Below are 10449 nucleotides of genomic sequence, written 5' to 3'. Positions count from 1 at the left end.
TAACGGAGCCGATACATCTTTGATGAACCCCCAATTGATTTTCTTAATACGCTCCCGGAACTGGCAGGTACTGTTCTCATTTATTATGCGAGTATATTCATATTTTTCTTTTTCTGGGGATTCCGTCATCTGTATTTCTAATCTTTGGGCTTGATGATCTGACAGATGGTGATTCACTGTACTCGCCCGATATTCCTCTCGTTTTAAGTTTGTAAAAAATTAACGATACAGCTGTTCGATGTCAGTGTGACACGCGATGGTTCAGTGAGTACATTGTTGCCACCCTGTATACAAGGGCCCCATTGTTAACATATTTTTGCTCAAGTCAGCATTTTCCAAAACAATATATAAGTAGCAGCATGACGCTCTCAGTTCAGTTCAGATCGTACCGTTGAGATTGATTCTTCATTCATATCGCATAGTTCAAATTAATTTTCGTATCTATTGATCTATTTCTGTATCTTGTGCCTTCCAAATAAATTAATTAAAAATAATAGTGCGTTATCCTTCGTAAAGTGACAATCTATCAATCTATAATAGTATTCATAACTAAAGGTTTTACGGAGCTTTACCTCAATAAAGCTGCCCTGGTGACAGCGACCCTGCTTTCTGTTAGTTTTTTAAAAACTAAGTTCGTTCCGAAAGGAATACAACATAAAAATTGGTGACAGAGCGGTGGGATACCTAAAAGAGAGCCAGCAGAATACCTCAAGGAAAGCCAACAGGACATCTGAAGAAGAGCCTACAAGGACCTGCAGGATATCTACTGGAGTGCAGTCGCCGTGTTTCTTCAGTTTAGTGCAGTGCAGTGATTGTGCAGTGTCACTCGAGAAGAAGATGACATCTTGACCGCCTCTCTATGAGCACAGCTCTTAATAGGAAAAGACCCCAAGCTATAAGCCAAAGCTGCTTCCCTCTTCTGTAACTGGATCTCAAGATTCACCGGACTAGCGGAGTCTACGCAGAAGAATCCACCTGTGTAACTGGATCCTAAGATTCACCTGACTACTGGAGTCTACGCACGGGTTCAAATTCCTAATTCCCTCGAGAAAAACGTAAGTCAATTTTCTGTTTATCAACCATCATTTATATAATCGTTCTCAAGTGAAATCAATTTCCTTAAATCCTTCATCATGTCAAATCCTGAAATTAAGAATATTCCTCAAAATGACGATCTCTCTGACGACGAAAGTTCTTCAAATAATCTCCCAATAACAGTTCTCTTTAAGTTTATCAAACCCTTCGATGGAAATCGATCTGAACTCAATACCTTTATTCAAAACACAAATTCTGCTTTTTCAATTGCTTCGCCTGATCAAATCGATAGTTTATTACTCTATGTTGTATCACAACTCTCAGCTAGTGTCGTTAATGAATTAGAATTATCGGATATAACTTCTTGGACTCAATTAAAAATTCGTTTGAAACAATTTTATGGCCAAACGAAACATTTAGTTCAAACGCACGAAGAACTTGAAACCATTCGACGTGCGCCATATGAAAATATAACTGATTTCTTTAAACGTCTGGAAAAAGTGAAAAACGAATGTATTCAAGCTGGAATCTTGAGTTGTTCTCATCCTGACGAACTTCCGGGATTGAAAAAATCAATTCAACAAACTGCTCTTCGACGGTTCATCATTCATTCCAAAGCAGAAATAAGTCAAATGCTTCGAGCTAGAAATATAGGTGATTTGAATGAAGCTTATTCTATTGCTCTTCAAGAGGAAAAAATTATAAATTATACTAAATCTAAATCTAATTCTATGAATCGTATAACCAATCAAAGAAATTCTTATTCAAATAATCACAGAACCTCTTTTCAAAATAATCAAAGGAATGGCACAACTCCTAATTTTCAAAATCATAACTATAAACGTAATTATAATAAATATGAATAATAGACCTCCTAATCCTTCGAATGAAAGATATAATTTCGTAAAGAATAATTCAAACGTTAATAATCATGCCTCAACTTCTAGACAAAATAGTCCTCCTAATTATACCTTAAATCCAAACGCTCAATCTTACAAGTTTTGTAATTATTGTAAAAAATCAGGTCATATAATATCAGAATGTAGGAAACGAGAATTCAGCAATTCTAAAGTCAATCATTTAAACGGGGAAAGTTCGGACCTGAAGAATGCCCAGGATTCCGACGAAATCATTCAGAAGGCATTCAATTAAATTCAAAAATAAACAGTTCTCACAGTAAGTCTAATATTCCTCATGATAAATTAAAATTCCTAACATTCAAAATCCCAAATTCTCCTAAAGAATATGTAACTCTTTTAATTGATACAGGAGCGGCCTGTTCCATTATAAAACATGATGCACTTATTCCTAGCCAAACTCATCTTGATAAAAATGATATTGTTTTATTGAATGGAATAAATCCTAATATGCCTATCAATACAATTGGAACAACGGAAATATCCTTGTCAATATCGTCCTTAAATATTGTTCATAAATTCAATGTTATAAACGCTGCAAAAATACAGACTCATTTCGACGGGTTGCTTGGTAACGATTTCTTCCAAGAACAAAAAGCTATTCTTAATTATGCAGACAATGTTGCAATTATAAACGGACACCGTATTCATTTCAACAATGAAATTAAAGAAGATAAAATAATCATTCCTCCTCGATGCGAAGTTATTGCTGAAGTCGATATTGTTGGCAATTTGAGACAGGGACTCATTGAGAAATTAACAATATGTGATAACGTTCTTATACCCAATACTCTTGTTACAAATGATAATTCAAAAGCTTGTATTCCAATTCTCAACTTGAATTCTAAAGAAGTCACAATAGACAGACCCGTATTGGAAATAATTGAATTCTTACCGGAAAAATCTATAAATTTAAATCTTTCAACTAACTATAATCAGAATCACTCAAAAAAAGAAGCATTTCAAAGAAATAAAATTCTTGAAGAAAATCTTCGATTGAAACATTTAAATGAGGAAGAAAAAGCATCCATTATAAAAATTTGTCATAAATATTCAAGCTTATTTTATCTACCAGGCGATTCCTTAACTTCAACACCAACATTAAAACATGAAATTCCAACATCATCTAACATTCCAATCTCTTCTAAAATTTATCGATTACCTAAAATTCATGAAAAAGAAGCTAATGAACAGATTCAGAAAATGCTCGATCAAGATATCATAAGACCTTCTAATTCTCCGTGGAATTCACCAATTTGGATTGTTCCTAAGAAAAAAGATGCATCAGGACAACAAAAATGGCGATTAGTTTGTGATTTTAGAAAACTTAATGAAATAACGGTCGGTGATAGTTATCCACTTCCTAATATTGAGAGCATATTAGATCAATTAAGAAATGCAATCTATTTTCCAACATTAGATCTCGCATCAGGGTTTTATCAGGTCGAGTTAGAAGAAAAGGATAAATTTAAAACGGCTATAGCTACTCCATCAGGACTTTACGAATTCAACAGAATGCCTATGGGACTCAAAAACAGTCCGAGTCGTTTAGCAAGACTTATGAAAATTGTACTATCCGGGCTCCAAGGTGCTAAATGTTTTTGTTATATTGATGATATAGTGGTTCATGGTTCTTCATTAGAAGATCATAATTCGATGCTAGAAGATCTTTTCCGTCAATTACAAATTAACAATCTTCAATTGCAGCCGGATAAATGCGAATTTTTATGTCGAGAAATAACGTATCTAGGTCATCATGTATCAGAGGAAGGTGTTAAACCCGATCCAAACAAAATCGAAGTTATTAAAAATATATCAGTTCCCAAAAATCCTAAACAATTAAAATCGTTTCTAGGTCTTATTGGTTATTATCGGAAATTCATTGAAAACTTTTCCGCTATTGCTAAGCCATTACATAACTTACTGAAGAAAAATCAAAAATTCGAATGGACAGAAGATTGTCAGAAGTCCTTTGAAAAATTTGAAGACATCCTTACCAAAGAACCAATTCTCAAATTTCCTAATTTTTCAGGAACATTTATATTAACTACTGACGCTTCAAACGATGCTATTGCTGCAGTACTTTCTCAGGGACCTATTGGAAAAGATTTACTTATCAGTTATTATTCTAAGACTCTAACAAAATCTGAAAGAAATTATTCCACGACAGAAAAGGAATTATCAGCTATCGTTGAATCTTGTAAACATTACAGGCCATACCTTTATGGGCAAAAATTCATTATTTGCACAGATCATAAACCTTTAGTTTGGTTGAAAAATTGTAAGGAACCTTCAAGTCGCTTATTGAGATAGAGATTGAAATTAATGGACTATGATTATGAAATAGTGTATAAGAAAGGAAAGTTGAATCAGAATGCAGATGCTCTAAGTCGTTTAATTCAAGACAATAATAATGAAATCTCATATAATGACTTCATGAATAAATACGAATCCAAAAGCATACAGAGTTCTTCCAATATTCAAGAAAAGCTAGGCGATCTTTTCGAAGCGCCACCTAATCACTCTCTAGTACATTGTGTATCTCAGGATTTTGAAATGGGTAAAGGAATAGCATTAATATTCAAAACTAGATTTGGACAAGTAGATGAGTTGAAATCTCAAAATAAAACTGTAGGACAAGTGGCTTATATTAGTGATCAAAACCGAAGAATTTATTACCTCATAACCAAAGCTCTCTTTTTCCAAAAACGTACTTATCAAACAGTTTTCAAAGCTCTAATGAATCTCAAAATTTTATGTCAACAAAATAATGAATCACATTTAGGCCTGCCGCAGACATGCAACTTTTCAGTTGCTCAACAGTTTGATTGCAAGCGGTTCGAGGGCGCACACAAAGGCAATCGCTGCAACTTTTCAGTTGCATGTCTGCGCGGCCCCATATAAATTCATTGTGCTCAATTCTGCAACTAAACAGTTGCAAAACTGAAAAGTTCCATGTCTGCGGCAGGCCTTAGCTTTCCCTCGTATCAGTTGTGGTTTAGACAATCTTTATTGGCCAAAAATATTTGATATGATTAAATACATTTTTCACGATTCGTCGATCAGTATAACGATATATAATTTACCTGATGAACACAGTAAAAATTTTGTTTATTCTATAGATGACGAAGACCTTACGTTTGAAAACTTCAAAGGCTTTCATCAAAGAGAAGTTAAAATTCCTAAACCTAAGGTTGTTAATACGCCAATTTCCAATATAAAAACATTTATAATTCCAATGTCATGCGACTACTCAATTTCGAACAAATTTCTTGATTTTATAAAAACTCATTTTACAGATCTTCCAGAAAATCCTAAAGTTACTGATATAATAGCAAAAAAGTTAACTCATCAATTTATTTTTGTTCTCTTTCTGAAAGAATATAATGATCAATCTGTAACATACGAAGATTTATTCGCAACTTTCGTTAATCTTAGACTAATGCTCAATTTTAACAACATAAAAAAGTTCACGATTCCAAATATAGCTCTTTTTAAAAATAATTCAATAATCCGAGAAGATACCTTTTTCAGTCTCTTATATTTTCTGTTTCGTGACTTTGAATATGAAATTTTATGCGACGAACGAATTAATGTAAGTGATGAAAACTTAATAAAGGAAATTTTGTTCGAAAATCATGATTCACCATTAGCTGGACACCAAGGATTTGAACGCACATACGAAAAAATAAAGAAATTCTATTTTTTGGATAATATGAAAGATCCTATTCGAAAGTATATAAGGAGATGCAAAATATGTCAAAAATCTAAAACTGATTTCAAACATAATAAAAGTCCTATGATCATTACAACTACCTCAACCAAACTCTGTTAACAAATTGCCTTAGATATAGTTGGTCCTCTACCTATGACGAAAAATAACAATCGCTTTATATTAACCATTCAAGACGACTTAACGAAATTCATTCAAGCTTACGCTCTCAACATACATGATGCTGTAACGGTAGCAATACACTTTCTTAAATTCTGTACACAATTCGGATTTCCAAACAATATTCTCACAGATCAAGGCGTAGAATTCACATCGAAAATATTCAAAGAAATAAATAAATTAATGTCGATCAAACATAAGCAATCATCTCCATATCACCCTCAAACGCAAGGATCCTTAGAAAGAACACATCTAACTCTTAAAGATTATTTCAAATGCTATGTAAATAAAGACTCTAATAACTGGGATGAATTCCTCAACTTTGCAACGTTTAGTTATAATACCTCAATACATAAATCTACTCAAAAAACCCCATATGAATTAGTCTTTGGACAAAGGGCTCGAATTCCGTCACAAATAAATAATCCGAAAAATCTAAATAATTATTCAGAACTAGCTACTGATATCACAAATAAATTGAAAATATTAAGAGAAACTGCTCGTGATAATCTTCTAAAGTCTAAATATAAATCCAAGGAATATTATGATAAAACTCACAATAGAATGTATCAATTCAATGAAGGCGATCTTGTACTTCTTTATGACTCACAGTCGAAAACGAAAAATAAGAAACTAGCTCCAAATTACAAAGGACCTTATAAAATAGAACAGATACATAATAATCAGACAGCAACATTGAGAATTAGTCCTTCGAAACTAAAAACTTATCATTTTAATAAATTGAAACCTTATGTTGTTGCAGATAATGACGAAAATAATTGTTCTCCTCCAGTTATTCACTTTCCAAGTCCTTCTTCAAGCACATCAGTATGAAATCAATCCCATCAAATCATCCTCCGGATTATTATATCATAATCTTGGTAAGGCACAAATATCAAACGAAAAATATATAATTCTTACATATCATAACTTAACTCATTTCAAATATCAAGTCGTACAAATATTAGGTTTTTACTCGAACTCTATTAATCTATGTGATATCGCAATGGCAGAGCATCTTTCTAATGACTGTAAAAATCAATTAAGTTACGTGAAAACCAAAGTTACAATAATTGAGGAAATTTATAAAATTATATCTCATCAAATTAATATGCCAAGAAAGAAACGTGGCTTATTTAACGGCGTCGGGACGGCTATTAAATGGTTAACTGGTAACCCTGATTCAGAAGACGCTCAATTTTATTCAGATGCAATAAATCAAATAATAAATAACGAAAAACAAACTGATGTTCTTATGCAGCAACAAGTATCAATTCTTTCATCTACTATTCCTAATTTCAATAATTCATTTTATAAAATGAATGAAAACATAGGAATCTTAAATAGGAACTTAAAAGAATTTAATCAGTTCTCGAAGGATCTTAATAATATTCAACATGCGTATGAAATAGAATCTCAAATTTCAAATCATCTTATACTGCTCATTGAAATGACTGATGAACTCCTATTCAATTTGCAAAATTACGTGAATGATGTTTCACTTATACAGCATGGAATAATAAATTATAGAATTTTGCCTCCAGAAGCGCTTTATCGAGAACTTCTGAAAATCTCTACTAATATTTCTCTTCCTATTCCTTTGAGTATCGAAAACGTTTATTACTACTATAGAATCATGAACTTGAAATCTTTCATAAAAAATAGCTTACTAACAATTGCATTCGAAATACCTATTTCTTCCTCACAAGACCTCGATCTTTATCAACTATTCTCTTTACCACACCCTCATTCTGAAGATAATAGTTTATTCTCTTATATCGAGCCATCCAAACCCTTCCTACTGATTTCACCTATGAGAAGAAATAATTTGTTGGCTGATAAATTGGAAAATTGCATTGAATACCATCCGAGACAGTGGATTTGCAATCAGATGCCAACCATGAAGAAAATCAAATATTAATGGAAACAACAATTCCGAAGGAATTGTCGTTCCAATAATGTGAGTTATTCATGAACTATCATAGGAAGTCCCAGAGAAGTCGAAAAATTCAAGTGCAACTGTAGACCGGTTTCGGGATCATTTTCCCTCGTCAGTACAGTATAGCACTGAATTTCTCGATCGGAGGATGGTGGTCTTATGCGATCTTGGGACGCCGCTTTGAGATATCTCATCACGATACGCCACCTGTCACGCAAAGACTGAACCAAACCTCACTTTCTCTGCAGACTCCTACAACAGTTCATGGCTCCCAAGTTCAACTACTTCCCGCAGTCATCGAATGTGCTAACATTCATCAAGGACCACGGGCGAATTGAGGGGGTTCGCTCACTATGACCGTTCCTATGATAGTTCATGACTAACTCACATTATTGGAACGACAATTCCTTCGGAATTGTTGTTTCATTGTCATTAATATTTCATTCTTGCGATGCGCCCGCTTAGGCGACCCTTTTGTTTTTTATGAAGAAAATCGACTCTTCCTGTGAAGTACAACTGCTAATGAAAATCGTCAACAAGATTCCCGATTCCTGCATGAAAAGAAATATCATAGCCGATGCTGAAATCTGGCACAAGACCGACGTTAATGAATGGCTGTTCTCCCTATCCAATCCAACTCGAATCTCTATCATCTGTGGTGAAGAATCCTTAAAGCAAGAAATCATCGAGAAGATGGGTATTCTAAAGCTCAACTCACACTGCAAGGCATTTACTGATCGTACAAGTCTAGAAACCAGCGCAGTACTAGCTTCCCTAAACTCAAGTTATGAAATTCCATCTTCAAGTATAATACAGGACGATTGCTGCCAGAAATTGAAGAGAAATCTCACTGTTCACGCAATTCATATGGAACCAATAAAATTAACAAGTGTCAACCTCCACGAACTCAAGTATGCTCAACACAAGCTAGCAGAATTCGATGAACAACTCCAACAACAACTGAATAGGCCTTGCATCATCCTACACTCTTCGTGGGTAAGAACAGCCCTATCAATTACATGTGGTACCATTTTGCTCATTGTCCTCTACAATTTTATGAATTGGTGTGGATGTTTCCAAATTCTCCGAAGAATCTTCTGTTGTACCAAAGAGCCTAGAGCCATTGAAGCAGGTCCATGTTTCCAGATCTTCAACCAATGTCACAAAAGACCAATACAGCAACCAGTTCAAGTCTACTACGATGCAGAACTCCAACGTCTCAATTACCCAGGTTCCTCTGAGACAGAAATCCGAGTATCGAGACCAGAAGACGCCTCCAGCAGCGGGTCTCAAACACAGAGAAGAACAAACAAGACATTAAAAATTAATCCTCATTAATTGTTGCAATTTTACATATATCTTATATATCTTACTCCTTTATATTTTTTCTAATATCTTGTTCAATTTGAAATGTCTTAATTTCTTGATAATTCTATGCTCTCATTTTCGCAGTAATTGAGTGTCCATAATTTATTGATTTTAATCTTGATATCACTGAATAATTTAATTAGAATATATCTTTACATTTTAATACCTCATGTAAGGTCATACTGCTTCAGAATTTTTATTTTAAAGATTTTTGCTCTTCTCGTACATCAAAAATCTTCTTTTAGGGGGGAGATGTTGCCACCCTGTATACAAGGGCCCCATTGTTAACATATTTTTGCTCAAGTCAGCATTTTCCAAAACAATATATAAGTAGCAGCATGACGCTCTCAGTTCAGTTCAGATCGTACCGTTGAGATTGATTCTTCATTCATATCGCATAGTTCAAATTAATTTTCGTATCTATTGATCTATTTCTGTATCTTGTGCCTTCCAAATAAATTAATTAAAAATAACAGTGCGTTATCCTTCGTAAAGTGACATTCTATCAATCTATAATAGTGTTCATAACTAAAGGTTTTACGGAGCTTTACCTCAATAAAGCTGCCCTGGTGACAGCGACCCTGCTTTCTGTTAGTTTTTTAAAAACTAAGTTCGTTCCGAAAGGAATACAACAACATATTGGAATTCATATGATAAAAGTAATTCTTGCAGTTTCAATCTCGCATTATTCGTTTTATCGAAATGCACATTGAAATCTCCCGCTATTATGACTCTATTTTGAGGATCTTCCGAAGTAATGAGCAATGCTTTTTCGAGCTGTTGCATGAACAAATCGTTATCTCCACGAGGAGGCCTATATATGCAGATATATTGCGTCTTTGTGTTCTTTTCCTGAACGCCGCATATTTCTATATGTTTTTCGATCGACAGTTCATTAATCCCCTCAATTTGACTGGCAAGAAGGTCACTTCTTGTAAGAATCAGGCTTCCACCATGTTTTGAGTTTTCTCGGCAAGACATACCCGCCACGTTATAGTTCGGAATGTTGACCGCTTTGAGTTTATCGACGGTCATCCAATGGTCATACAGACCACCATATAGTTTTCAGTGTTCAATACGAAATCCACTGTGTGAAGCTTATTTCCGAGACACTGGACGTTTGTATTCAATATTGAGTAGTACTTTTGATAAATTTGTTTAGCTTTTCCCACTGAAAGGTTTCTATAATTTTCTTTTTTTTTCTCTTGAAAGAAAAAATTTAAAGCGTTTCACGACCACGCCCACAGGCCAGTTCTCGGACATGTAGAGGTCCTTCACAAGGGATATGTCGGCACCTA

The 10449-nt window shown here is 34.1% G+C and overlaps 2 protein-coding genes across 2 annotated transcripts; both read left to right on the top strand.

The window, feature by feature from the left end:
- Positions 1 to 848: 848 nt before the first annotated feature.
- On the top strand, positions 849 to 7777 carry LOC123312363. The gene is made up of 2 exons (XM_044896749.1): positions 849 to 1055; positions 6608 to 7777. The coding sequence occupies exon 2, from the start codon at positions 6611 to 6613 to the stop codon at positions 7763 to 7765; it is 1155 nt and encodes a 384-aa protein (XP_044752684.1). The 5' UTR covers positions 849 to 1055; positions 6608 to 6610; the 3' UTR covers positions 7766 to 7777.
- LOC123311642 lies at positions 4275 to 5796 on the top strand. The gene is made up of 2 exons (XM_044895708.1): positions 4275 to 4737; positions 4928 to 5796. The coding sequence occupies exons 1-2, from the start codon at positions 4278 to 4280 to the stop codon at positions 5785 to 5787; spliced, it is 1320 nt and encodes a 439-aa protein (XP_044751643.1). The 5' UTR covers positions 4275 to 4277; the 3' UTR covers positions 5788 to 5796.
- Positions 7778 to 10449: the final 2672 nt, after the last annotated feature.

The sequence above is a fragment of the Coccinella septempunctata genome, chromosome 4 (genome assembly GCF_907165205.1).
Source record: "Coccinella septempunctata chromosome 4, icCocSept1.1, whole genome shotgun sequence".
In the NCBI taxonomy this organism is placed as follows: Eukaryota; Metazoa; Arthropoda; class Insecta; order Coleoptera; family Coccinellidae; genus Coccinella; species Coccinella septempunctata.
Note: the sequence above shows the minus strand (reverse complement) of the source record. Positions and strands in the feature narration are given on the sequence as shown.